Source organism: Oxyura jamaicensis, chromosome 8, assembly GCF_011077185.1.
Source record: "Oxyura jamaicensis isolate SHBP4307 breed ruddy duck chromosome 8, BPBGC_Ojam_1.0, whole genome shotgun sequence".
In the NCBI taxonomy this organism is placed as follows: Eukaryota; Metazoa; Chordata; class Aves; order Anseriformes; family Anatidae; genus Oxyura; species Oxyura jamaicensis.
The window spans coordinates 26,178,481-26,205,447 of record NC_048900.1 but is presented as its reverse complement, the minus strand read 5'-3'; the positions used below and the strand labels follow the sequence as shown (position 1 = coordinate 26,205,447).

Sequence of the window (26,967 nt, the reverse complement as noted above, 5' to 3'; positions counted from 1 at the left end):
ACTACAAAACTTTCACTGGATGGCATTTTCTTTTATTCTATGTTTACAGCAGCTTGGGTGAAAACATTTTCCACAAAAAGGCTGAATACTGGCTGCAGATGAGAACAGAGTGCGGCTGACAGGCAGTCTGCTGTTGATTCAGAAGTAAAATAAGAGCAGGATCTGTGTAAAGGAAAGAGGGCAGCAGAACAAGCGAAACCAAGGTTTTCAATGATGTTGGTGTCTGGGGGTTTTGAATGTTTTTAATCCCTAATAACCTTCCCTCTGCAGTAGAGTTGCACTTGGTATGAGGTGCAGGAGCAGAACCACCCCAGCAGGCTGCTGCCAGCAGGACAGGTAGCGGCCATGTTCTGCCCCCATCTTCCCCTGCGGGGCTGTAATTTTCATTGTTCTCTACTCAGCTACCAGTTCTATGAAACTTGTAGGAGCAGACTTTTTCAGTTTTCACTCCCCTTGGCTCTTTTCAGATGTGCTGGACATTGGCCAGCGGTTAGTGAGGAGTAAGACACAGCCCATAGGCTCTCCTTGGGTTGACACCCGAGAACACTCTCATCAGGCTGGCTTCCTGTTTGAATGCACAGCCCGGAGTTTGAACGACCCTTCATCTAAAAATTAACTGTTCTTTTACAGGCATTTTGTACGTTATTTTACATCACCACTACTGTTCAACAGCTACACCTTGCATGCAGAGCTGTTGGTGATGAGCGATGAAATACTTTCACTGCTCTTCAGCTGTGTTGGTTTGGGAAAATTAGGAGCAGCAAAACAAACCAACAAGCGATCAAAAACTATAGTTGTGTGGTGTATTGCTTGGTATTAGAGATGTGCAAAAGAGGAATAACCAGGGGGCATGAGCTGGAACTGAATCACAGAGGGCCTTGTGTCTTTTAAAGACTGGGTGTAAAGATGTTCCTGTCCTATAAAGCCTCTAGAACTGATACAAGAAGTGAAGCGATTGATGACTTTGGGAGAGAGGATTTCGGTTTTATTGGAAAAAGGATGAAAGTATCCTAGATCCCTTAACTTAGTGTTACCTGTTTGCCTTTAGAGTCAGGGATTTGACCTTTCAGGTGTTTTTGAAGTGAAGTCAGAAATCACATTTAAGATCATCCAGGCCCTGCTCCTTGCCAGTACAAGATTTATTCTTTTCAGTCTATATTTATTTCCTCCAGTCGTACAGTGATCACTTTTTCTTTTTTTAATGAATTCCTTCAGTAAATGTTCATATTCTAAACCAGCCTCCTCAATTTCTCTTTTTAATTTGCTCTAGGGATGAATCCTAAATCTTTACCTGCAGTTCAGGATAAGAAATGTGAGTAATGGAAAAGGAAAAGACATTTTTGCAAAATGAGGGACCGTGTTGGTCTGATGCAATTTCATTTAAAATTCAGCATGTTAGGTTGTTTTTCTGTCATGGCTTCATTTCCTCTCTTGTCTCTCTTCTTGGGAGAAGAGAAGCAGGGAGGAATTCCTTCGAAGCCAGCTTTCCTTTGGCAAGCTGCCCAAACCAGCACTCAGCCACCTGGAGGCCGAGCCCCGTGGGCACCCAGGCACTGACTTCCACCCGGGAGCTCCTGCCGTATCTGTCCGGCTGCAGATGCGAGGAAGGAAAAACAGGTACCGAAGGCAAATCAAGCGAGAGTCAAAAGAAATGCAGTCTCTTTGGTGTCACTCCATGTATCCGAGCAGGGGAGAAGATGAAAGGCTCTGTGTATGCTTCAGTAGCCTTCTCTTTTCTTGTTCCAGGTATCAGTTTGCCCCCCGAGGAGCAGAGGCGCGGGGAAGCTGCGACTAGTTACTCTTGTTTGTTTATGTTCATTTTGAAGAGATGTGAGTGGAGCTGTGTGCTGCTTGCAGCAAAGGAAATGGGTCTCAGGGGAACAATTAATTTCGCCTGGCTATTTCTGAGCCAGGTGAAACCATAAAATGAACCTGTGTCCTCCCCATTGTCTAAAAGGGAGGTATTTATTTATTTTACATTTTAATGCACCGCTGACAATTTATGGTGTAAGCCTCAATGAATTTTTAATAGAGAATTGATAGAAGGAAGGTGTATAACATGGGAGATTAATAGGAAAGGTTATCGGATGTGAAAAAGAAAAGGAAGAAAATGACAGAGAGCTGATATTTTAATTAACTGCTCCCTGCCTGTGTTGTGATCCCAGAGACACGAGGACTGAGTTGCCAGAAGGTGAATCTGGTTGAAAATAAAGTGATTCCAGTTTTGCATTAGAGGTGAGAAATGAGACAGGACTTCAGTATTATTGCACTTATAATAATCTGTTTGTAACGCAAAGCAGAGTTTGTTTTAATTAAGACAGTCTGCAGAGCCATGACCTGATGCATTGGAGAGTAGTAATGACAATAACAAAATACATTATTTAAAATATAAAAGCAGTAAAGAAGAAACAGTAGAAGGAGACAATCGCAGAAAGGCTTGAGGGCTTCCCCCCACCCCTTAATCGTGCTCTTTTGGGAGATCAGACAGTTTAGGTTCAAACAAAGGACCAAATGTGCTTTTATCCTGCTGATGGATCTGGCGTGGGCCTGTCCTACCTTCGGCGGGCGTACGGGCAGGGCTGATCCCTCTCTCTGTGGCTGGGCCGCTGCAGATGGGGCCATACACAGCATTTTGCAGAGGGGAGCTGCACTCAGGGAGCATGTTCACACCCTCGGAAAGACGCCCTGGGACTGTCAGTAATGTGTTTCTCCCCCTTTTGTGAATCCTGGCAATCTATTAATTGTGCTGCCCAAGAGCAGCGTCGGGGGAACAAAGCAATCAGTGCCACCATCTGGCGCGAGCAGGTTGGCCGTGTTGAAGGGGATGGATGCTCGTTACACTCCTTTCTGTTGCTGACCCTTGCTCATGCTTGTGTCCACATGTCCTGGAATAGCAGGTCAGGGCGTTAGGCTGGTGGGGAAAGGGTGGTTTAGTCGGAGGTAGAAAAGGAGTCGTGTCGCTGTCTGGTTCTCTTGGGAATGAGTCAGTGGAACAGAGATTTTTATTAAAAAAGACTTGACGGTAATGAGAGAGCTAGTATAAAACAAAATATGCTTTAAAATGAAGTTTCTTATATCTCTAGTGTTATACTAGTCTCTGATTTCTGGGTAAAGACACTCTTGCTTCATTTGTAGGTGCCACAGCCTCCCCCTAACAGCAGCTGCTGGCACTTCACCCGGTCAGCTTCATGGCAGGCACGGGTGCTCTGACTTTGCTTATATGTGCATATCCCCTCGGTATCTGCTCTGAGCTTCTGACCATTACGTACGTCAGATTAATTGAATTAAACTTGCATTAAATACATCAGAAGTGACCTTTGATAGCCAACGGTACAAGTTTTGGTTTTCTATCCAGAGGTGTTCAGGAGGTCTGTTCCCTCTGATTACGGGTGTGCGACGTCTCGGGAAGATCAAACTGGTTTCCTACTATGACTGATTTCTTGTAAAACACTTGACCTCTACATTTTTTTCTCTGTATTAGTTCACAATATCTGGTTCTGAAAGACTGAAGGGCAGATCGTCCATTTTATTCACTCTGGCTCATTAACAGCGGAAGGGGAGTAAATGTGTGTTCTCTTTGTGAAGTGCATCCTGAGAGATTGTACAGCTGCTTCGTGATGTTCTGCAGTGTTTTCCTGCTGGATGCTTGTTCAGGAAAGCTGCACGTTTTGTGTCTTAGAAAATGAATGCTTGGCTTCTGCCGTGTAAACCTCTCCAGTACCTCACACGGCAATGCCCCTCATTTCCTCCATAGGCACGTGGCCTATATTCAACACAGTTCCCTCCCTGACAGCAGCTGAAAAAATAAAATCAAACCCTGGAGGGTTATTTGTAGTGTTTAATGCTTTGAAAATGTTTGCTGGAAGAAACACTGATGAAGCCATGATGTGCACACATGACTTCTATAGGAATAGGTATCCAGCTCAAACCTCACTGTGAGGACAGCCAGGCAGTGGAACAGATTGCCCAGGGAGGCTGTGCTGTCTCCATCCTGGGAGGGTTTTAAGACCAGAGTGAGTGAAGCCCTGAGTAACCTGGTGTGACCTCAGGCTGGCCCTGTCTTGAGCAGAGGGTTGGACTTGATGACCTCCTGGGGTCCTTTACTACCTGGGATCCTATTAGGCTGTGAGCAGCTTTGCAGATGGAAGAAACAAATCTTCTCCCTGCCACCCCTTCCTGTATGAATTGACTGGTCGATTGATGGGCTGTTTGGCCCAGTTCCTCACAGAAAAGCCACTGAAGTCACCACTGCAAAGGCAGTGAGTGACTGGTGACCACATGGGCACTGAGGCCAAGAACTGAAGGGGCCAGATATCTGTAGGCTGCTTTCTCTCTGCTGCAGTGAAAAGATGTTCGTGTGTCTTACGGGGCACTGGGTGTTCTGTGCCACCGGCACAGAGGAGCAGACCTGTTAATTGCTTGAGCTCCTGCCTTGCATCTTTTTAACACCCTAAATTAATGCAAGCAGAGCAAAGAGCATCGAGTGGTTGACATTTAATGAAATGCTTTTTATTGTTTGAAGGAGTGCTCTGTGATCATCTGCTATGGTGACAGATGTACTAAAAAAGACATGAATAGACTGCATAGATAAAAATGTTGTTACCTGGATTGTAGTACTCAAAAGGCAAGACTTTGTTTGTTGTATCTGTCTGTAAATAATGCAGCATACTTAGTTCCATATAGGCAGCGGCATTTTGTTGTAAAAACCCTAGATATTTATTTTGATAAAGAGCATCCCTGTTTTTTGACTGTTTGGAAGGAGACAGAAAAGAGTTGGATCTGTTTTAAGTAAAGGACAGATAGGAGTTTTAGAGAGGAGAAACACCTGCCTTTGATACCTGTCTGACTCCATCATGGAGAAGCAATGATGAATGTGAAATGAATCCTCGATACAGGGAATTTGCTATTGTTCTTGGTGGGATTGGTTGCAATGGAGGTGTTCTGCTCTGCTTATATTCACATTATTCACATCCTTTTTTTTTTTTTTTTTTGTCTTGCAGCAAAGAAAACTTGTGCCGAGTCAGATTTCACTTGTGACAACGGCCACTGCATCCCAGCCAGGTGGAAATGTGATGGGGAAGAAGAATGTCCTGATGGGTCAGATGAGTCAGAAGCAGCATGCAGTGAGTAGCACAAAAAAGTGGTGTTTCTCTGACACATTGTTTCACCAAAGCATAGAGTGTTACAAAATCGAAGGTATAATTCCTAACACTTGCAGGGTGATGTGAAAACTTTTGCTTCTCTTATAACAGAAATAAAAGAGACAAAAGGTTTGGGTCATTCAAATCAGATGGCTTCTAAATGCTCAAATGTACCAATTTCCCAGACAATGATACACACAGAGCTATACAGTGTGTATTTCTGGCTGTAAAGGAATTGAAAACGTTTCTAGCTCTATTACAGTTTGTATGGTTTTAGGGCTCATGATCAGCAATGGTGCGTGAAGATTCACGATGAATCTGCTCACTAAAGAGAACACTTCTAAGAGCACCAAGGTGGATCAGAAGCTGTCATTTAGTCCTATACTCACAAGGTGTACCATTCCTCCCTGGAGTATACGCTTACTAGTCTGTATGGCTGCACCGTGAGTCAGAATCAAACACCATGAAATCTGTGCACCTGGGATCAGGCCTCTTGGAAACTCAGGTTTGCAGCATTTTGCATGGTAGCATCTTGGGATTCAACACTGCAGGCAGCACTTCTGTCTTGACAGAGAAACTTTGCAATCTTGGAGCTTTGTGGGTGGGTTTGTTGGTTTTTTGTTTGGTTGTTTTTTGCCTTGGAGAACAAATGAAGAAAAAAATAACAGATTAAAGATGAAAAATGTAAAACAACTAAAGCTGGGGGTAAATATAACAGAAGACATCTTGTTCTTTTCACTCTCTGAGGAGGCGCATCCATTCTCTGCTTTCTGGAACTGTGGAGGGTCATCTGGTGCTGAGTTGAAGGGAATCCCAGCAATATTTTAACGAAAACATCAGCTATTATGTAAACTTTTATTTGTGTGCTTGCTTACATCTGCAGATTTTTTCTTGGGCAGACTTGGAAATTTAAACGAGCCATTCTATTGAATTTCCAGTCATGTACTTCACAAATATATTCCCACGAGTCAGAAGCAGTGTTGGGGGAAGTGTTTTATTGGGCTTCACCAGAATGTGGCACATAGAGGGCTTCACAAATAACTATGCCTTTTTTTTTTTTGTGATCCTAGTACTAGTTCTCCCTAATTAAGAAAGATAAACGAGCTTCTCTTTTGCATAAAATGAATGGAATTGTTTTTGCAGCCATATACAGGCTACAGAAAAAATTACTTCAGTAACTGCATTAACATATTTATGTACTGTAACTGGTGGTCTTTCACCCTGCATCATCCTTAGTCAAAAGCTATCTTATTAATGCTGTTTCCACTACCTGATTGTGTGGAGGGGGGCTGCCTAACTAAGCAGCTCTGTTCCCTGTAGTCACCATCTGTAAATCTCTTGTCAGAGGCCATAGCATGGATGGGGTGTGGACCATGCAGTGTTAAGTTCCCTGATGGTTTTTCTTGATCGTCTTTCTTTCCTTTTTGTAGTCATTTCACCTTCCAATTTCCCTCCACTTATGTTCCTTCTCTGGGGAAATCATCTCTAAAACTTAAGTATTGTAAAGGGTACTTGACCTGAGCATTTGATTGGTACAGTATGGGCCTGCCCTCCTGAGAGGAAAATCATTTGTTCAGTTTTGTGTGATTTTCTGCTTGAAACCTACTAAGACACTGAAGTCTGCGTTTCTGCAGTGGTTCCTCTCTTCAAATAGTATCATGAAAATGGTGGCACTTGAAATGTCTCCCTGCTGCTAATGGGAGTAGGCCAGTGTCACCTTGACGCAGGGAGAAATCTGTTCCCATGCTGTAGAGTGCTGCAGCAGGTCGACCAGGAATTTGTTGTGAAAGTGACAATACCTGAATGGGCCGCTTCTTGATTCGTTTTGGTTGGTTTGGTGGTGGTTTGTTTTGGTTTATATGAGGGTTTTCAAAGCAGGTCAAAGACTAGCATGTAATTATGTCCTATAGCTATGGCATTTTTCTTCATAGAAGATAACATCCATGTCTACAAGTCAGGAAGGGTCTCTGGGCTTTCAGGTAAAATCGGCATGAGTGAGAGCTTTTCTCTGTTGAAACCAGAACCTTCTGAAGCTCTGGCCCTCTCTGTTACAGATAAAGTGGTCACTTAAGATAAAAGAAGATAAACATGACTCTTTTATCATAGAGCAGGGCCTCCGGGAACTGGTCTGATTTTACTCAGTAATGTTCTTCCATTGTGCCAGCCAGTTCTCTGCATGGTTAGAGTGCCTGGCTAAGGGTAGTTTGAATTATACTTTCCTTCTTCCATTTATTTGTGTATAGCTGTCTTCAGCAGATTTGCCATGCTTTGCCTCAGCATAAGATATTTATTTTTTGTTATGAATTTGTGTGATGGATGCAAGAGCTCTGTCTCAAATTTCATAGGATATTTAGTACAAACCTAATTCTGATTGTGGCTGGCTCACAAGAGAAGCTGGCATTTCTTTCTGTACCAGTTAAAAGCTTGCCTTCCAATCTTAAAAGTACCTGCAACCGGAGTTTTGGAACTTCACTGTTTTATAGGATTATTCAGATCTGAGGTTCACACTTAATCAGATGAAGATCAAGTACTTTTAATCTTATGGCTGTTGATAGCAATAGGCTTTAATTTGCATGGTAAGGACGTTCTTCCCAGATGTTTTATATCCTTGTCAAAGGATGTGTCATCTCAAAGGCTGATCTGATCTGCTCTGTAAGGAACCAGAATCAACCTGATAATGCATAAGCACAGTGCTGGTTGTGAGGTTAATTCACAGATGTTTGCAGATCTTCCTACTGCCACTGGTCAAGACAGCAGAGAGTGATAAACTTGGTGGACTGTTAAGCAGAAACTGGAGCTTTATGCTTTGCTTTTACCTTCAAAGTAAAAGCCCTAGCTCTTTGTAGGTGTAAATGCCCTGTGAGGGCAAGGAAAAAGCTGTAATGGCGGACAGAAAATTTGGTGAGAGGCAGCGTGTGCACTGGGCGGTCTGAAAGACTTCATATGGTCCTTCCCTCCAATCCCGTCTTTTCTTTTCCTCCCTGATGAAAGCAAGGCTGGACTATTTCCCTCTGGTTGAGAAATGACTGTAGGCCCCTACGACGGTCTCATTTTCCTGTTCAGAAATGCAGCACAGCCCTTTGGAGGAGTCTGCACTGTGGAGTTTCCTTAGGGAAGAGGCAGGTTGGGAAATGGAGATTTCTTACCTCTGGCAAGATCAAACCGCTTTATAAAATCGATTGCTCTCGGACAGGCCACGTAATTGCCAGCATCTCTGCCAGGTTCCAGGTTTATTCCTCAATTAATGCAGTACTGGGACATTGTCCATAGCCCATTTGAGCTGGGGAGGTTAAGAGCATTGAAAATGCTGACTGTTGCATTTTAGGAGTATTTCCAGCTTAGAAAGCGATCAAAACAATGCAGTTCCTCTCAGCACCTAACCACATGCTAAATGGCTGTACGTTTTCTGGATATTTTTATAGTGCTTTCTTTTTTAATACCCTCTGTGCTCTCTGTTTGTTACAGATGCTTAGTTAAAAATAAAAGTTTGTGGTCTTTTGATTTTTTTATTTTTTATTTAGCTATACCACCTCTACCCCCCAAAACAAACAAACTAGCAAAACTACTTAGTTTGCTACTGGCTTTCTGTTTCCCGATTGCTGTAGTTGCTTGGCTTTGTACCTAGCAATATCCTCTCTGGGATGTTACCCATCCCCAGGTTTTCAGGACAGCATGACCTGTCTCGTGTCCATAGATGAAATGGTGTCACAGCTTGCTTGGCTTCTGTTCAACCTATAATGTCCAAGGTCTTTTCTGCTATCCATACAATTTTTAAATTTTTATTTTAACAGCATTTTCTTCAAGCCACTGAATGTGGCTCTGAGCAGAAGCTGTAAGGATATCCCATTGGATTTCTCAACTGATGGGATCCATACGGCATCTTGTAGTGGGTTTTGGTGCAAGTTGAAGATTGCCAAAATCAACCCATGCTAGAAATTGGTCAAAGGTGGCTATTTGGGCTTTTTGTTTGAAATGGGTTATTACAAAGAAGAAGCTGTTCACGTTTCTTCACCTTTTCTTTGAGCTAGATCCTTACCCTAAACATGGCCTGACCATCCGTAGGTTTGTCCAAGTGAATTATTCATGTAACAGCAAGTATCACCACTGAACCTCAGTGTTCTGCCATCTGTCAGTTTTTTAGTGCTATTATCTGGCTGCAGAATTTATTTTATCTCATTTAATTTATATTAAGGCTTCAAAAAAAAGTGTCCCTTTTCTGTGAGCTGATCTATTCGTGTACATGTTGTGGGCTGGATCTCTTTCTGAAGTCATCATTAGAAAATAATGATGGGAGAAATTGGGGGAAAAAAAATGATCATTTTATTTTGCTTTAGTTTGTTTTTGTATGGAAACAGAATGAGCCCTTCAGTCAGGGGAAGCAAAACCATGAGAACCCAGCGATTAGTGCTGTCCGCAGAGGGCAGAAGGGACAAAATCCACAGTTTAAAAGGTTGCATCGAATGAGGCTGGGGGAGGGAGGAGGAGGAGGAATTTAATATTGAAGAGAGGAAAGTTATTTTGAGACACATAAGAAATGAAAAGAAATGGCATGGTGGGTGAGATGTAGAACAAAGAAATGCCATTTAGCTGTGCAGTGCCACAGCTCCTGGTGGGGAACGGGAAGGGTTAGTACGTTGGCATGTCATGTTCCAGCCACGTCTTCCTTGATGGAGCCTTGTTAGATTCAGCAACTGCCTAACATTCAGGAGGCCTCAGTTCAGGAAAGGTTGCAAGTGCGTAAAGCAAATGAACCACTTTGGCCTTGCAGGATACGTACCAATAAAACAGCCTGGAGAGATGCAAGCTTATCCTCTGTTTAATATAAGCCATCGCTGCTTCTCCCTGCCTACAGGAGGAGAAACCTACAGTGGGTGCAACACTGCCATCATTGGAAGGTGTGCTGAAGTGATAATGGATTTCATCTCTGCCGTGCCAGCTTGTTAGTATGCAGGGAGCTCCCCGCAAAGCATTCAAAGGGATAGCGGAGTGTCTGGAAGTAGTGGGAGTGGAGTTAGTGCCTCTCAGCCAGGCGCCCGGGACTCCCACGTACCTCCCCAGCAGCTGTTTGGAGATACACAAAACATTTTGACCTCAGAGCAGGCTTGAACGCCTGAGGATCTTCTAATTGTTTGCTGCCAGGTTATGCAGCAGCGTGCCTCTGCCGGCTGCGAGGAGATCTCTGGTAGGCCACGCAGACTGTCCCGTTGGACAGCCTGCCATGCTGGAGCCCCGGGTGTATTTTCATTACTCTCACTAAAAGCAACCCAGTGGGACTCAGTGACCACCCTAGAGCAGCAGTGCAGCCCCTGCTTTGATGCACAGGCTTTGCGTATGCTTAGGAAAGGATTCCTCGCTATTTCCCTATCCAGTTTTGTGAAGCTGAGGCAGGGGGAAGGGAAGTCATTCTTCTTACTGAGCTGAGACCTCTATCAAAATGGATGTTATCCACCTAATACCGTTCCAACCCAGGTATTGAATCATTCTGCTTTCTTACAGGAAAAAAAATAATAATAAATTTGCCTCTGAAGTTGATTATTTAACTTAAAAAAAATCTCTAGAGAAAAACAAAAACAAATGCTAACAAACAGTAACAGCACTGATGGGAACACAAATTAAAGGGAAAGAGCAAGTGAAAATCTGAGCTGGCAAACTCTTGCCTTAGGACATTGTATATATAATGAGATCGAGGAATGCAGGCAGCATAAACTCACCACTTCTTCTTTCTTTATCAGATATGTGACATTCTCCTAGCTAGGAGCAGAAATTATTTTACAGAATGGTACAGGAGGATGTGATGAGGGAGAAAAAGAAAAGGGGAGACCTGAATTCAGATTGCATGTAATAAGGAATGGTTTAGTAGGGCAGGTTTAATAAGCAGCAGTCTTGGAAATAGATTTTTAATGAAAGTGGAATATAAAATCAAACCCTGAGTGTTGGTTTGAAATACAGTACCAGTTTGTGCAGTACTTTTTGTTTTGAAGTACATGTCATGAGTCATGCTGGGAGATGTATCCAAACTTGACAGTTTTATTTTAATGGGAATTTTCCAGGATCCTAAGCTCTTTGTGTGCTGCTGCTGTGTATGCTGATCTCTTGTAATGGTGATCAGCATGTAGTGGTCCTCATTTCCTATTAAGTTGCATGAAAGCAAAATTCTGCAGTTGCTATTGCAGACAATATTGCTCACCTCGAAATGCACGCTCCTCTTCTAGCTCCCCATTTACCCCAAAATTATGTCTATATTGTTCATCTTTGATCTAGATCTCCTGCACGTCTGGCTGCGTTTGGTTGCATTACTGTGCATTTCTGGAAAGTGACTTAATCAATGCTGCCCTGCCCTTGCGGTATTTATTTATCTGAGGAAGGATGGATTGTCTTGCTCAGGCCATCATGTACACTGGGTCAACAACTTCAAACAGAGAAATAAAAAAATAATTAAAAAAAAAAAAAAAGGCACACAAACAAACTAGGTCAAATCATCCAGGCGCAGCCAGATACCAAGTTTTAGGACCTGGGGCAGAAATGGGAAGGGTTTTTTTTCCAACATGAAGAGCAGATCTTTGTACACATTGTGATATGATGGTGGGGAATTGCAAACGCAGTGGAATGCATAAATTAAAGATTATTCTGTTGGATGAAATTGATACAGATCATTCAGGAAATCAAAGTAAGGTTAATGTCAGGCGTACAGGTGCTCATTTTTACAGTACTCCAGCTACACTAACTGGCTATTGCCAGCATAAAATACAGCAGCTTCAATGGTCTGGTGTCTGTTCCCCTGCGATGTGGTGGGCCCATGGGAGCAGTGCTGAATTACAGCAGCTGAGGACCACGTCCCAGGTTTCAGCCACCTCTGTGAAACGAATACAGCATAAGGTACAGAATCTAGGAACACTTCTAGAGCTACAGGATCCTCCTGGTGATGAGGTAGTGTGGTTCTCCAGATGCCCAGACTGAGGTTGTAGGGCTTATGATGAAAGCTTTGGTTTGCCAAAGTGGTCAAATTTATCCAAATAAATATCAGAATAAAATGAAAACTCCCCATAGTCATCTTTTCATGAAGTCATAAAATAATTTAAAATAGAAGGGACTTCAGGGGATCATCTAGTCTAGCCCCCTCTTCAAAATGTGTCCCTGTCGTCATGTTTGGCCACCCTTATTAATGACAGAATCCTTAGATTTCACCAGAATTTCCTTTGTTGCTGTATGTGTCACTTTGCATGTCCAAGAACAGTCTGATTTCATCTTCTGTAGTCCCTTCTTATTTCACAGTTGAAGGCAGCAATAAAATCTTCCTTTAGCTTCCTCTTATGATGGCTGAACAAATGCAGTTCTCAGCCTCTGCTTGTGCTTAGTCTCTCGTTGTCTGGTTGGAAAATTGGAAGTGGCACAATTCCATAACCAGGGTACAGTTTTTGCATTGTTCACTAATCTCTGTGAAAGCTTTATCGCATCCAACACACAATTTAAAAAATATTTTACATCTTTTGTATGCTACTTACTTTCTGGGTCTACTTAGAAGGTTTCAGACTTAAACATTCTCTTCTGTGGTTGTGTTTAACAATACTCCAGATATGGACAAGACTTGTTAGAAGACCAGTGGTTCCCTGCAGATTGCGTCTTACAGTCTAGTGCAGATTTTTAAAAGTCCTTTTGATCCTAAGTGCATGTAACTCTTCAAATTTTCATAGAAGTACCTTCACTCCTGCTTTAATCATCTTACCTCAGCCAATGTATGCTTCCTTCACAAGTGCCTCTGGTTCCTTAATCATCGTAGCTGCTTTGAATGCTGCCTCCAAGTGGGTCCTTGTTGAGCAACCCCAAAGTGACCTCAATATCCCAAAGAACATGAAACTGTAGGAACCCACACAAGAAATCTTTGACAAGGTGAGGAACCAAATCCAGCTTTTCCTGCATCCTGTTCCTTTTATTGAAGCATGAAATTATCCTTTTTCATCAAAGGAAATTCAGCAAACCTGGCTGTTTATCACCAGTAGTGGGATAATTTTACGTGTGGCTCTTGGGCAGTGACTTACATCTCCTTTTTGATGATTACATGGCTTTGGTGGTCTCAGCATTTTACTCGCCTAGAGATGTAAATTAATTTACAGTACGTAACGATTGTGCTCCAGTTCTACCAATGCTAAAAAGTTTGAAGTAATGCCGTTAAAGACAAAACATATCCTTCCTTTAAGAGAAGGTAGTTAGAGCTTCTATCTCAGAAGTGACCTTTTCAGAGGGTCTGGACCAATAGGAAAAACAATAGAAAATACTTTTCTGATCTTTCTTGCCCTTTCCTAAGCAATGTTACCTTGCAAGAAAGTCACTTTTTCATGTGGCATTGCAAGCTTTGGCATTTGCAGTGTTGATGTACTTTAGATTGACTCTGAGCTTTCATTAGCTGACTGTTATGAAGATTTAAATGCTGGCATTTAAATATTTTTCCTATTGGTCTAATGTGTTCATGCAGTTCATAAACAGAAAGGGTCATAAAAGGGTTTGATGCTGCCTTTTTATGGCTATAATTAATCTTGCATTTATTTCAATAGGAGAGAAGAGCAGGAAAATGAAAGGTGAGCATGTAAAGACCTCTACGTGTAATTGTTTAACAGCCCATAAATATTGAACTAGTAGAAACTGAAGAGATTTTCAGAAATACTCAGACAGGTTTTCATTGCCCATTGCTTCCTTTTTTTCTGTTTTCTTTCTGCTTGCTTTCTGAAATTCAGATTACCTGATTTTTATTTGTATTTACATATATATATATTTTAAGTAATGATTGGCTTACCAACTATGGCTGATGTGAAAACAAAATCATTTCTGGGAATCAAAAGCAAGTCATAATTTGAGAACTGAATTATTTTGCTAACTGAATGAAGCAGTATTATGCTGTAGGGGCACAGAAAGCAAACCTTTTCCCCTTTCTTAAGTGGGTGAATTATGGTGTGAGGAAAATATATTAAGAAGTGAAAATGAAATGACATGTCTAACATTGTTCACATTTAACTAGCTTGTGGTTTAATACTATAATGGATTTATTGTACGTTGAAGCTGTGATTCCTAATTCCACCACCTTTTACTTAATAGACAGTTTTCCTATCTTTGTCTGTTTATAGAGTTGTAGGATCATGTTTACATTCAGGACAAGCTCCCGCTGAAATCATCTGCAGTTTTAATAAGGGTCTCATGATACTCTATCCTGCTTCCTTGAGGATTAGGATCATGATTAAGAGCTGTTTAATATGCAGCCATCGCATGCTTTGGTAGCTAATTTATGTAACTTGAACCTTGCACTGGAGATTTTCAGTTCTGTGAAATGCTTTCAGGGATATTGTGCTCAAGGTTGAGGCACGGTCACTGCCAGCTCTGCCTGCACGTGTGAGGGCCATGTGGCCTTCCCCCTGTGCATTTGTGGGGTGCAGCAGGTGTCCGTAGCTGCTGAGAGCCTTCATCAGGCCTTTGCTGTAGCAAGAGCTTCTAGCTTCCTATCTAGGGACACTGTTCACTGGCTGTTTGCAGAGTGACAGATTTCAGCTCACCCTTTCTGTCTTGGATTTTAACAGATTGAACCATGTTAAGATCCTTTGTATTAAAATACCAGAGGCCTTAGCTCAGTAACTTTGTTAGAGCACGCATGCTTCTATGTTCTCATATGAATGCACTAATGCCAGTTATCACACTATTTTTCAGGCTTATACTGCTGACTAGTCATCTTACCATGCCATTTGAGTTCCTACATGTTCTACAAGACTTTGGTTCTACAGTTCTGAATTCTCTGTATATGATAGAGCTTGTAAATACTCAGCATTGTAGCATGAACATAACCATGCTTCTCCCCTTTTTGTAAGGTGAGAAGCATGTCTAACATGGTTGACAATCAGCAATTTAATTTCTAGTCACTGTGCAATAAAACAAAATCGTGTAAAACTATACACATGTATTTAGAAGTGCACATGCACATAAAGTAACGGTATGCCATTCAAGCATTTCAGCAGGTATGCTGGCATTGTATGGAATGTGAATGAGAAATGGCAATTACATTACTGAATTCTGCTGGAATTCATGTTTCTGCTTCAGTTCCTGCATCTAGATATGTTGCAAGACTTAAACTTGGAGCTGAGTTGTGTGAACCAGCGGGACTATTTGTAATGAAGGGAAGGTATAGATGGTAAGGGAGCGCCTTTTTTTTTCTCAGCCACAGGTCTACACACCACTATTCTTGTGCAACAGCCTGAACAAATTCAATTAAAATGCCATCTAAGCTGTCTGTTCCGTTCTCTGAAAAAGAAAACAGGTGGGGGTTTCTTTGCGTGTGTAGAAAAGATGAAGTGTTCCCTCCGAGATGAGAAACACAATTATTTTAATAGCAGTGGGGCCTTAGTAGAATTTCTTCCTATTTGCACATATAAAGGTATTTAAGAGCAAGGACATCTTAGACATCATTAAGTATACATTTGTCTACTGAACCCTTTTTCTGCCCTGAGTTCTGCATGGTTTTTTGGTCCCTTTGAGCAGGAATTCATTTCTTGGTATCTTCACCACCTCAGAAGAGATATCACCTTAGTGTGGAAAAGCAACATCGTCATTTGGTATGAGCTTGGGTCCTGATCTTGATGAAGCAATTGTCTCTGTGTGGCCGTGCAGATGATCCCAGCACTGCTGCAGAATTATTTCCTTTCAGCTGCTCTGGATGCTGGAGATGGTGTAATGCAGTGTGACACCATATGCCTTCACAGCGTGAATTTTTGAAGAGTCCTGGGTGCTGTTTGTATGCTCTGTCCTTTGACAGAGCAGAGGGGAGATGCTGTAATAGCAGATACCAGGTGAAATCCCGATGTTGCAGCATACTTAGGGAATCTTTTCATTTTGAAGTGAATAAGGTACGAATTTCAGGTAGCATCGTAAAAACATTTTACGATGAATTCTGGCAGTTTCCTGGAGACCTGTATGTTTTTTCCTTCTATAGTTTTTATCACTCATCTTGGCAGGTTTAATTATGTTTGCTCATCTGGGGACCTTTTGTGGCTTTAGTTTCCCTATTGATAAGAAGCACTTTTGCAGCCGTAATCTCTTTTACGATGGATATGGTCTCAATGCTGCTTGGCTCCTTTATCCTTTGTATAATTTTGTCCCCCTAGTGTTCTGTGGGGCTTTTTTGTCCCTGTTTTGATTAGAATTGGAGTAATCTCTGTGAACCAGAGAATGAAAATGAGCCTGGGCAGAGGGAAAATGAAAGAGCAGCTGCTGATACAGAAGCTCAGAGAGCCCCCCGGCTTTATGCTGGACTCTTAGCCACAGTTGAGAGACTTCTGAAGAGATGTGTTTTCATCGCTGTTTGTAACCAGCGGGCTCTCTCTCGATGGAGCCCAGCACACAGTCTGGGAGCATTTCTTCCTCCTCATGCCCTGGGCACACAATCACTTCATGGTTAGCCTGAGGAAGAAAAGGGAAGGACCCGGTATGCCCACATGCACTCACACATGAGTTCCCAAGTCTGATTTGTGCTCTTGAGTGTCTGGAGAAGTGGCACAGCCTCTGCTGAGCCAGATCCTCTGCAATACCAGTCCGTATGTGGCTGCCCAGGGCTGGTACTGACTGCAGAGCACCCACGCTACTGACCAAGGAGAAGTGTTTGAGGTGACGCGGTTAAGTAGCCTGATGTAGTAGATATATATAGATATAGATATAACGCCAGTTGGGGATTCCTCCTGATGCCTCTGACCTCTCTGACTATGTGTATAATGATATTCCAGCTTCTAAGAGCAGGAACTGAAAATCTGCTTATCAGTTACCTGTAAGTACAACTAACAGTGTTTCACTTTTACAAGTATTTGATTGCTGGCGTGTTTAGAAATGGCACGTTAATCAGACAAGTTGCTACAGCTGGAAATGATTAGTAGGAAATCAAGATAAAATGCTATTGGTAAAATCTTCTAACCTTCCAGATTTCTCAGAGTACACCAAGCTTTCATTCATATAGTTTATGTAAAAAAAGACCAAAAAAAACCCACAAACTTGTAATGATAGATTTAATTAAATTAATCTGTGAGGAAAAATTAACGTGGGCTTTGGAAGAAGCGATTCAAATCTCTTGACTAGTCAGATACAATGTTTTGTTTTTTTTACAAAGGAAAAACATGTCTAAGTTCTAGTAGGGTTTTTGATTATTTTAATCAATGGTTTCTTCCCAGCTTGCACAATATGTTCATTTATAAGAAACAGCACTGCTGTGGAAGATCACAATAGAACAATCTATGGGTGGGTTTTTTGCATAATTAAAGTTCCGTTTTGTTTCCTTAATTACCTAACTGCTTATCTGATACAAAACTCACTGAAACAGTTCCTGATCCATTATATTGAAGCCAGGCAGCAAACTAAACTGCGTTAAAGGGATTGAAGAAATGTTTTCAACTTTAAAAGCACATTTTAAATTCTTTTTGCACTCAACTGCTCTATTCTGAGCCCTTTCTAAATTGTACTTCTATCTGATAACCACCAAGCACTTTACAAACCGTGATTACACTCAGTGATTATTGCCGCACCGAGATGTGCGTGAGGTGCTTCAGAAAGCAGCTCACACATGGGTCTGTTAATAGTGTTCACTATTTCCTTTATAATTAAGTAATTGCATTTGCTCCTGAGCTTTACTGAAGCCAGTGGGGTTCTGCACAGACCCGTGCAGCTGCTTTCTCGCACAGAGCTTACACCATGGGGAGGTTACTCCCGTGTGGGGTTTTTAGAGTGGATTTGTATTAGAGCAGACACAAGTAAAGCAAGGAGACTAATGAAAAGGAGGGAGAGCAGGAGGAGTAGAACAATGATGATGGTAATAGGGTCAAAGGGTCCTTCATCTGAGGCCAGGAATAGCTTGATCATTACACTTACACATAGATGTGTAATTCTCTTAACGAGATGATTGTAGATTTGGCAAAAGAAGCCTTTGAGGGTGGTTTGAGGAAGAGGATGAATAAGAAGTAGGCGAAGATGCAAGGTGCAGAGGGCAAACCAAGCAGCAGCTGAGGTAGGAGGGTGAAAGGAAGGAAGAAACACAAGTATGGTGCCAGTGGCAGCGCACGGCTATTCTGCATTACACACTAAGGTAGCAGTACAAAATGGGGGTATTGGTACGTGTTTCTCAGGGAGCTTGCCTGACATTGCTGAGGAACGTTGCTGAGATGCCAGGGGACTGCAGGTGAGTGATGTAGTTTGAAGTGTCACCATCTATAAAGACAGAGTGGTGTAATTTTGGCCAAACTGCGCACATTGGTGCCACCGTATCTTACAAGGTGGTTAGAGTAATAATGTATAATCTGCTGATTATGCTGCTCTTTGATAGACACACGTTAATAAGCAGGGCCATGAATTGTGGTTGGATTCTACCATTGGGATTAAAAGCTCTTAATTTAGGTACTCTTCTTGGTCTAATTTCTTGACAGATTTTTTATTAACTCAGTAAAATTTGACAACATAAGGACATTTTAAATATTACATTGCTCTTTCACTATCCCTTACATAATTTTTTTCATAATTCTTTAATGAGCTACTTTCTTAATTTACCATTTTCTATGAGGTGAAGGAAAGGAGTACGGCCTAGCCTTTAGAAGTACGCTTTTCAGAAGTGCATAAGGAAATATCTGTACAGATTCTGAGCCAATACTTCTGGAAAAGATTAGCAATTTTTAAATCCACCTTTTATGAAAGCTTCAAGGTAGGCCATTTCTTCTGAGCTGAATATCCTAACTTAATGGCTTCTGGAAAGCCATTTCTTTTGCAGGCTTGTGTAGCACTAGTGGGAAGGGAGGCATCTGGCCCTGTCTGTGTTTTAATACCATGTGTACATGCTTCAGTAGTTTAGTAAGGGCAGTGAGGTGCACAGGCTTTGACAAGAATTGAGCTTCAGCAACTTCTTCAAATCCATCAGTGTGAGAGTTTGAAAAAAAAAAAAAAAAGTTTTGAGTCTGTGTAGCCTTCAGGCACAGAGCATCCTTTCCATATGTGCTCTCAGATTTAGCATCTTGCTGTTCTAATCCGTGCTGTGGATGGACTTCATTGTCCTGGAATTTAAAGGTCACCGCTGCTGCTTCCAGCTGCTGTTGGATTGTCAGGATGGATATTTGGGTTGTCTACAAGTTAGCCCATCATTGTGGAATAGCAGTGTGACCTTGTCCTAGTACTGGTTGCACTCCTTTCTTTAGTGCATTGTGAACTATTCCTTGCTACTTTTCATGAGCCAGTAATCTCAGCTGTGACATTTTCAGGAGAAATGTTTGCGTGTCAGAGTTATGAGGAAAAAGCAGAATTATGATTATTATTCTTTTTCCTTACTCATTTCCTTACTCATTACCAAATTTTGCTGGTAGAAACAACACACCTTGTTTTACTTGAAATGCATATTTATCCTTTTAAAGGATACTTGCAACGAAAAATAGAAAAAGAAACTGATCTGAACAGTACTGGTGGTCTCATATTGCTGGTGGCCTGAATTCTTGACACAGTTCTGAGTGCTAATATGCAAGATTTTGTTTTATGTAGTAGTGGCCACTGTTGTGTTTATGTATACCAACTTTTATGCACAAGTGTCTAAGTTCTACATTACAATTTCTTTCCACAGACCGGTGAGCAAGGAGTTTCCATGTGCATAATGTTGGTTATGAGATGGGAGCCCATTATATTTCCATAATCTGTTATAAAACATTTGTCATCTTTAAAAGCTGTCTTCAGGAGAAAGCATTTAGACTGCATTAAGTAACATAAATCAAAGTACTTTTCTCTTTACATATACTATAAGCAGCTGTGAGGAGTTATTTGTGGTGATTTCTAAATACCAGGGAGATGACCGCTATGACAACATTTCAAAGGGAGGTAGCTTGAAGCTATAAAATAATGTTTAGAAAAGGCTAAAGTAAGTCTAAAAAATAAAGATAAAAGGAAGCAATTCATCCATATGTAATAATTGGAGGAGAGATCTCTAAAATTGTGCACAACAAATTTAAAAATAATAATAATGATGGGATTCAGGTTCCTGGAAAAAGCGTGCTCAATGACTTTGGAAAATCAGGAACTTAACGACTGTGGGCTAAGTTCTTTCTTTTTCATAGCCTAGCAACGTTTCTGCACATTCTTCCCTTTCACTTGGATTTTTTCACTTATCTCCGACGTTCCTGGCTTGGAAGAAGTGTTTTCTTCCAAAGAGTGTAGAACAGCTTCCAGTGGAAGCTGTTGTGTAACATATGTCCCAGAAGGAATGAATACATCCCTGTCTGCTCATCAAATATTATGAGAAGTAGGGCTGATGTTTCTGGCTTCCAAGACACATTTTCTCTCCCACTGAGCCAAAGAGAAAGTGTTGATGGTTCAAACCCGCACATGTGCAGACTTTCTCTGTACTGTAATTGCCCACTTTCCCAGAGATCCTTCGAGATCAAATGGACTGGATGGAGATGAAGGAGAAGTTTGCGAGAGGGAGAAAAAGGAATATCAGTAACATGCAGCTCTTTAGTGTGACAATGTGATGCACAATGAGGGCAGCTACGGGTGACATACAAAGTACAGGTGCACAAATCTGTCTCTTAAAAATCACGTGCTAGGCTTGGAGCTCTTGCACATGGCATGGTATAAACGTGCTGCTGGGTAAAACCGTGCTATGAACTGGGCCTATACACTACTGAGGCTGGGCAGAGCAAGTCTGGTTGTTCTGTTAATTTAATGTCACCAAGAGCACCTTGTATCTTCATTGTGAATATGCTCACAAAAAATGCATGTGGTTTTCTTATATATCCTGGTTCATTAACAATAAACACTGCTTCAAAACACGGTGCTGGGACAACTTCCAAGCTGGTCTTATTCTTCTGAGTGGCCTCCGTGTTACCTTCACTGAAGTAACTGGTGTCAAGAGACGGCAATTGGGCAATACGCTTGAATGTCAATTTGAGCACACTTCTCCAGGCACAGTCAGTCAGGATATTGGGGTTATTTCAAGCAGTAAGAAATAGGTACTTGATTTTGCTGATTTCACATGGCTACTCTTGGGTTGTTGCTTTTTTTCCCCCAACATGATGAAGAATTGTTTAGGTTTTCAGGAAGTTTTCATATTTCTGGTTACATTTTAGGAGCATGTAAGAGATGATTTCCTGTATATTTTGAAGGGTGTACTGATTCAGCTCAGCTTTCATTACTAATTCCAGGCTGGGATCATCCTAAGTGTGTGTTGTTCCAGGCTTAGGCTGTAATTGTGACACGGATCAAAATATCTGCCAGGCTGTCCTTTCCCTCTAGTAAAAGCAGATTAGCAGCCTGGCATCTGTTTTCTTCAGGGAAGGTGGCACAGGTGCCCGTGCCGCAGAGGAGCTGACTCACTGCGGTATAGCTGACCTTTCTGCACGGCGTAGGCTGGTGAGTGGAAGGTGCACACGTGCTTGCCTGTCATCCCATGCTCCCAGTGATAGCAGGCAGGGACAGAGGCTTCTTGCTCTTGTTGTTAACGTGGTGCTGGGCTTTGGGACTTCCAGCAAAGCTCTTAGTCTGTTAGATCCTCTCCCCATGAGTTCTGCTTGTCTTCTCTCCTTCAGTTGGCAGGTGGGAAACCTACATAGAGACAGCTCTGTCTCGTTCGAGGAGGTTTTGGAAAGGTTAGGCATTGTGAGTGCAGTAAGCTGTTTAAAGTTCTGACATCAGACTCCCTCAAGTCTTAAGTGGCTGGAAAGGAAATTATATCTGACCTGCATAGGAAATGAGGTGTGCTGTCAACTTGAAATGCATAAAAATTACTTATTTTAGAGCAAATGCAATCTTACCTACATAGAGATGACAGAAGCTTGTCTCAAAGATCTATTCTACCACTTTTAAATATGCTAGGTTAGAAAGAAAGACTTTCTGCTGAAAAAGTTAGAAAGCCAAATAACCAACCCTTAAGACCCAATAACCTATGCTGCATTTCTGTGAGATTTTGCCCCCTTGGTATGTGGGTCAGATTCTTGGGAGTAAGGATAATTCAATCCTTACCAGCTTAACAAAACAAAACCAGCTTAACAGTCCTCACCAGCTTAACAAAAAGTTTCATGAGCTAGATTTTGGTTGTTTGGCATATAAACTTTGTTTCCATAGAAATTCAGCTAAAGAAAAATAATACCAAAAGTTGAAATTATTACCATCTAGGTACAAGGGGTGTTCAGAGAATAAAATACATTGAATCAGGAAACCTGGAAGGAAGCATGAAAAGTTTATGCTCAGGCTTGTTAAGGATTATGAGGAATTCTTTGAACCATATGAAAAGCAAACCCATTACCACTAATGGTACACTTGTCCAGATTTTTTTTTAACAATTGTGGTCTTTAAATCAAAATAGATACCTGTCTTACCCAGATTATCTACCTGTCTATGTAGAAATTACAAACTTTTGCTGTGTGTTTGGCTGGTTTTAATGGCCTCATAGCTTTTAAACGTGGGAATTTGTCTCAGCTGGTGCAAACAGACTTCAGCCAAGCTGTGCAATTTATGCATCAAGACATTTGGCCCAGATGCTGCAGGCTGCAGTAAGCTCTCCCACCGGCAGTTAGTCCATCTGGGAATTCTGTGGGCATTCAGATCACTGGGAAGGAGTTTTCAGGGCAAAAATAGCCTCCTTCATTTAAGGGAAAATAGTTTGCTCATGGGTTGGAGAGAGCCACTATCCTTCCTCCTCCCCAGCCTCATCATTCGTTGATCACCAGAGGCAGTCAAAAGATGCTGTGACAGGACCCTCAGTCAGCCAGAGCTTGTATGTGACACTGTCTAGATCTGTCCTTGTATTTAACATATTTTTTAAAAGTCCAAAAATGATGTAAGACAGAAGATCAGCTTTAGCTAACATAAAAATTGGTGTCAATAACAAAAGAGGAGAAAAAGTGTGTCAGAATAGACATTTCTAACAGACTAATAAACCATGGTTTTCCTGCCCTCTGTGTCTATCCGGGACAGTTTCAGGCAACTCGGTGGATTTCTGAGTTGCAGCTAACTGTGCATCCTTTGGAAGTTTGGTGGTGCTTTGTTGTTTTTTTTTTCAGCAGGCTGAGGCCTGGCTCCTCACTCCTGTCTCTCCCCACAGCCTGCTGCAGCAGTGCTGCTTGCAGACCACACGCTCTCTGCTAGTCCAGCCCTGTACTCTGAATATTTGTTTCTCTTAAGTGTGCTTAATAGCTCTGAAAGACAGGAGGCATCTCTATCTGCTTCCAAGGGATTCTACCAAACCAGCTACTTTAAAATATATATCTTAAGGATCATGAGGGAGAGATTATGGACAAGCAGGACCAATGTTAATAGTCACTGACATCAAGAAAACTTTTTGCTGTTCTATGGTTCTTGGAGATCTGTCTTCCTTTTAAAAAAAAAAAAAAGGAATGGAAAGCAGGAAAAACCTCTGAAAGGAAACATTTCACATGGATGAAAGACGTAACTGGTGAGATTTTGCACAGTGTGTCAGCTTCTTGCCTGATAGGCAGATTGATGGCAGTGTTCTCACAGACTTAACTCCTGCCTGATGAAGAGCAATTCTCTAATATATAATGATACTTCTGTGCACCTTTAATCAGCACAAAATATCCCCAGAGATGGAAAGACACTGCTGTACATAGAAGAAGGTGTTTTCTGCCATTCAGGCAGACCTGCCTGAAGCAGGAGCCTGTCAGGATTGGGCCCACCAGGAAGGGGAAGCAGACAGGGGAAGGGGAAGCAGACAGGCACAGTAAAAGCAGGTTCCCCTGTCTGAGCAAACTCTGGCTCGTTTTCTTCTGATCAAATGTTCTTGGTGAAAGGTGCAGCTTGGATTCTTTAAAGCATCTCATTATAGGTTATATTTAGAAGTGGGAAGAATATATTATTAATTATAAGGATGCTCTAAAGCAGAGAAGCTGTTTAATCCATGCCCTTGATGAGCAGAAGATTTACTGTACTGAAGGAAGGTTACACGTTTAACAGTATATTCATTAGGAGTTCGTCAGATATCAAACTATCCTTATCTTTACTACCCTAAATATCTGATAGATTTACTAGCGTATCTAACAATTTCTTCGTTATTGCTTAAGTGATAAGAGCAAGAGATGGTGTACAGGAAGGTGTATATAATACAGTACACATACATATTATCTGCCAGATTACAAAGATTATTTTACATTTTAGTTTGCAGACCAAGTATTCTGCTGCTGTCCCAGTGTAAGTCAGTGGGGTTTGCTGGGAAGACCTGGAAATAAAAACTTTTGTCACATAGTTCTTGGCTTATGTGTTGCTAAATGGGTGCAGACAATACATAGCCACTTGCTGTGAGGATTATTAGAGTTTTTTTTCATATTTTTTGTTCCCATTACACTCCTTTTATAAAGCTAGCTGGCCAATGGGTTCATCCCAGCATTCTCACATTAATCTGTTCAGCACTTTCAAATTCAGTCTGTGCTGTTCAGCAAGTACTTGCTGAAAGCAAGTACTTTCAAAACATTTTAGTATGATTTGTTCCTGTCTTCAATTTAAGGTAAATACCTAGTACCTGATTTTTGTTAATGGTTTGATATAGTCTGATGGATTGTTACTTAATTTGTGCTTACAAGCCTGTTTTAGAGTTGAGCATTATTTGGCTTCAGAAGTGAGGAATGTAAGAGCTTAAATGTGCCAGAATTTCTGTGAAATAAGCCTTCTAGAGTTTGCTTCTGGCTTTGCTGTAATAGAACCTGAGCACTTGGGTATGTATATTATGGGGAATTCTGGAAATTAATATATGGGAAGAAAAATTAATCAGTGGTTATCAGTAGCTTTTTGGCCTTCAGCTTCTTAGCTCCCGGTGTTGTGCTCAGTAACTTGTCTAAGAATTGGATCAGTGACCAATTTGTTGCTGGTAGGCTTAGTGCTAGTTTCTCTTCAACAGTTCAGGATCACAGTGCCACAGAGTTGAAGGGAAGTTGGAAAACCTCATAATTTGTATCAGCAAACCAAAAGCAGTCAAATACCATTTGATTCAATAAAAAGTAAATGCATCTCTTGTCTAAAATTATCTGTACAGAAATTGCTCCAAGATGCTTTCAGACTGCTGAGTTACAAAACGCGCAGGGAAGTATGATTGATTTATTGTGTGCTGCAATCTGGAGGATTTTGTCACTGAATCTTTAGTGAAGAAGGTTGATGTTAATAAAGCTGCAATGTATTTAAACCTAAAGCCTACAAATAAAGTATTACTATGGATTGGGAGAATATAGGGATTGCCAGTGTTTCTGTGGAGAACATCTCTTCCTGCAGTCTCTCCTAAGTCATGAGGGATAGGCTTCATAAATCAAGGCTTCAGAGTTGGGTCTGGTGTGCCCATGGGATGCCCAGATAACGGGAATTAGATTGTGCTGCTTACACCCACAGCTGACACTGCCAGGCTGCTACCTGAATAGATGACAAAAGACTTGCAGTAAGTCACACGTTGCTGGAGGAAGGCTAAGGCAGTTGTTCCCCAGCTGCTCACCTTTGCTCCTCAAGAGCATCGTGGGCCCAGAGAACTGTATTCAGCTGCTAAATGCATCAATTTGTCAACTGTGGGGCTGCGTGAGAAAGTTCTAAAGTTGTTCAAAAATCTGTTTGCCCACCAGGCTTTGGAATCTCTGATCTAGGGCAGTGAACAAGTTTTCTTTTCAAAAGTTGCATTTCTCAGGGTTAATTAGCTGACTTCCATTCATGCCTAGCTTGTGCTGCCTTAACCTCCTGACTCCCATTTCTTCCTTGACGCTCTTCTTTCTTCCCATAGCTTGTCTGTATTTGAACTTCACTGATTCCCAGCTACGTTGCTACCAGTCTGTGTGCTGGATCAGCTGTTACCTTTGAGTATTTTATTCTCCTACGGCTTTCCTGAATCAGAATCGCCTTGAAAGCATCATGCATCACTAATCATGGGGGAAAACAGTGGATCACAATAAATTTTAAAGGCTGTCTACAGGCAGACTCAGGTTTTCAAAGTAGGCATCCCTGGACAGGTTTGAAAACAAACCACAAGTGTGCCAAGATAGTTCTGAGCTTTGGTAAAGAAACCCTTCGTGACCCATGCAGATGACTGAAGTCCTAGGACTTGAAGCTAGATTATTTGTTACTGTAAAACCTGATGCTATTTGTCTTTTCAGCACACTGTAGAACTATCTCACCTCATTAGGCTGTGCACAAATACATTTTTTTATAACCTATTAAAACTATTCTCAGGGCACTACCCCTGAGAATCACTTTCTTCCTTGAGGTTGTTTGCAGCCTCTATGTGAAACATCCTGTAAAAGCCACCTCACTTTTATTTTGGCAGTCAGTCTGTTTCAGCAATTACGATTAATCCTGGGATTTTGAATTCCTGATTATTTCACTCTGATCTGAGAGATGATAATCGGAGCAAGGTACACACTATCTATTCTAAACATGCAGAACCCTTTGTACACAAAGCCTATTTTATCCCTCCGATCTCTAGGTAGAGCAGGAGTTCTGTGATTGTTGAAGACTCCTAACCCTTGCTGCTGTAAGGGCTGTACTATGCAGTGCAATGGAGTTAAATCCATTTCTCTGGGAACTTCTGAACAGAAATCACTGTCAAACAAATTATACCACAAAATCTAACTTTTTATCAGGAGATTCAACTGTTAAGGCCATTTACAATATGATTTCTTGACCTTTATAGTTACATTTTCTTAATAGTCTTTCCTAATTTGTCATTTGAGTTGCTTATAGTAATTTATATTGTGCAGTCACAATGTGCTCTGTGCACCAGTGCCAAAGAAATTCCCGAGACGCATCCGTCACAGATGTTGCTGCCCCCTTGCAAGCCCTTCTCCCTGTAAACTGGGATCTT

At 41.6% G+C, this 26,967-nt stretch overlaps 1 protein-coding gene across 4 annotated transcripts in view; it reads left to right on the top strand.

The window, feature by feature from the left end:
• LRP8 (LDL receptor related protein 8) overlaps positions 1 to 26,967 on the top strand; it is a 169,603-nt gene that overhangs the window by 97,000 nt on the left and 45,636 nt on the right. For all 4 annotated transcript variants that reach the window (XM_035332683.1, XM_035332681.1, XM_035332684.1 and 1 more), the window contains one exon: positions 5,001 to 5,123. In XM_035332683.1, coding sequence (XP_035188574.1) covers positions 5,001 to 5,123 — 123 coding nt within the window. The remainder of the gene's footprint in view (positions 1 to 5,000; positions 5,124 to 26,967) is intronic.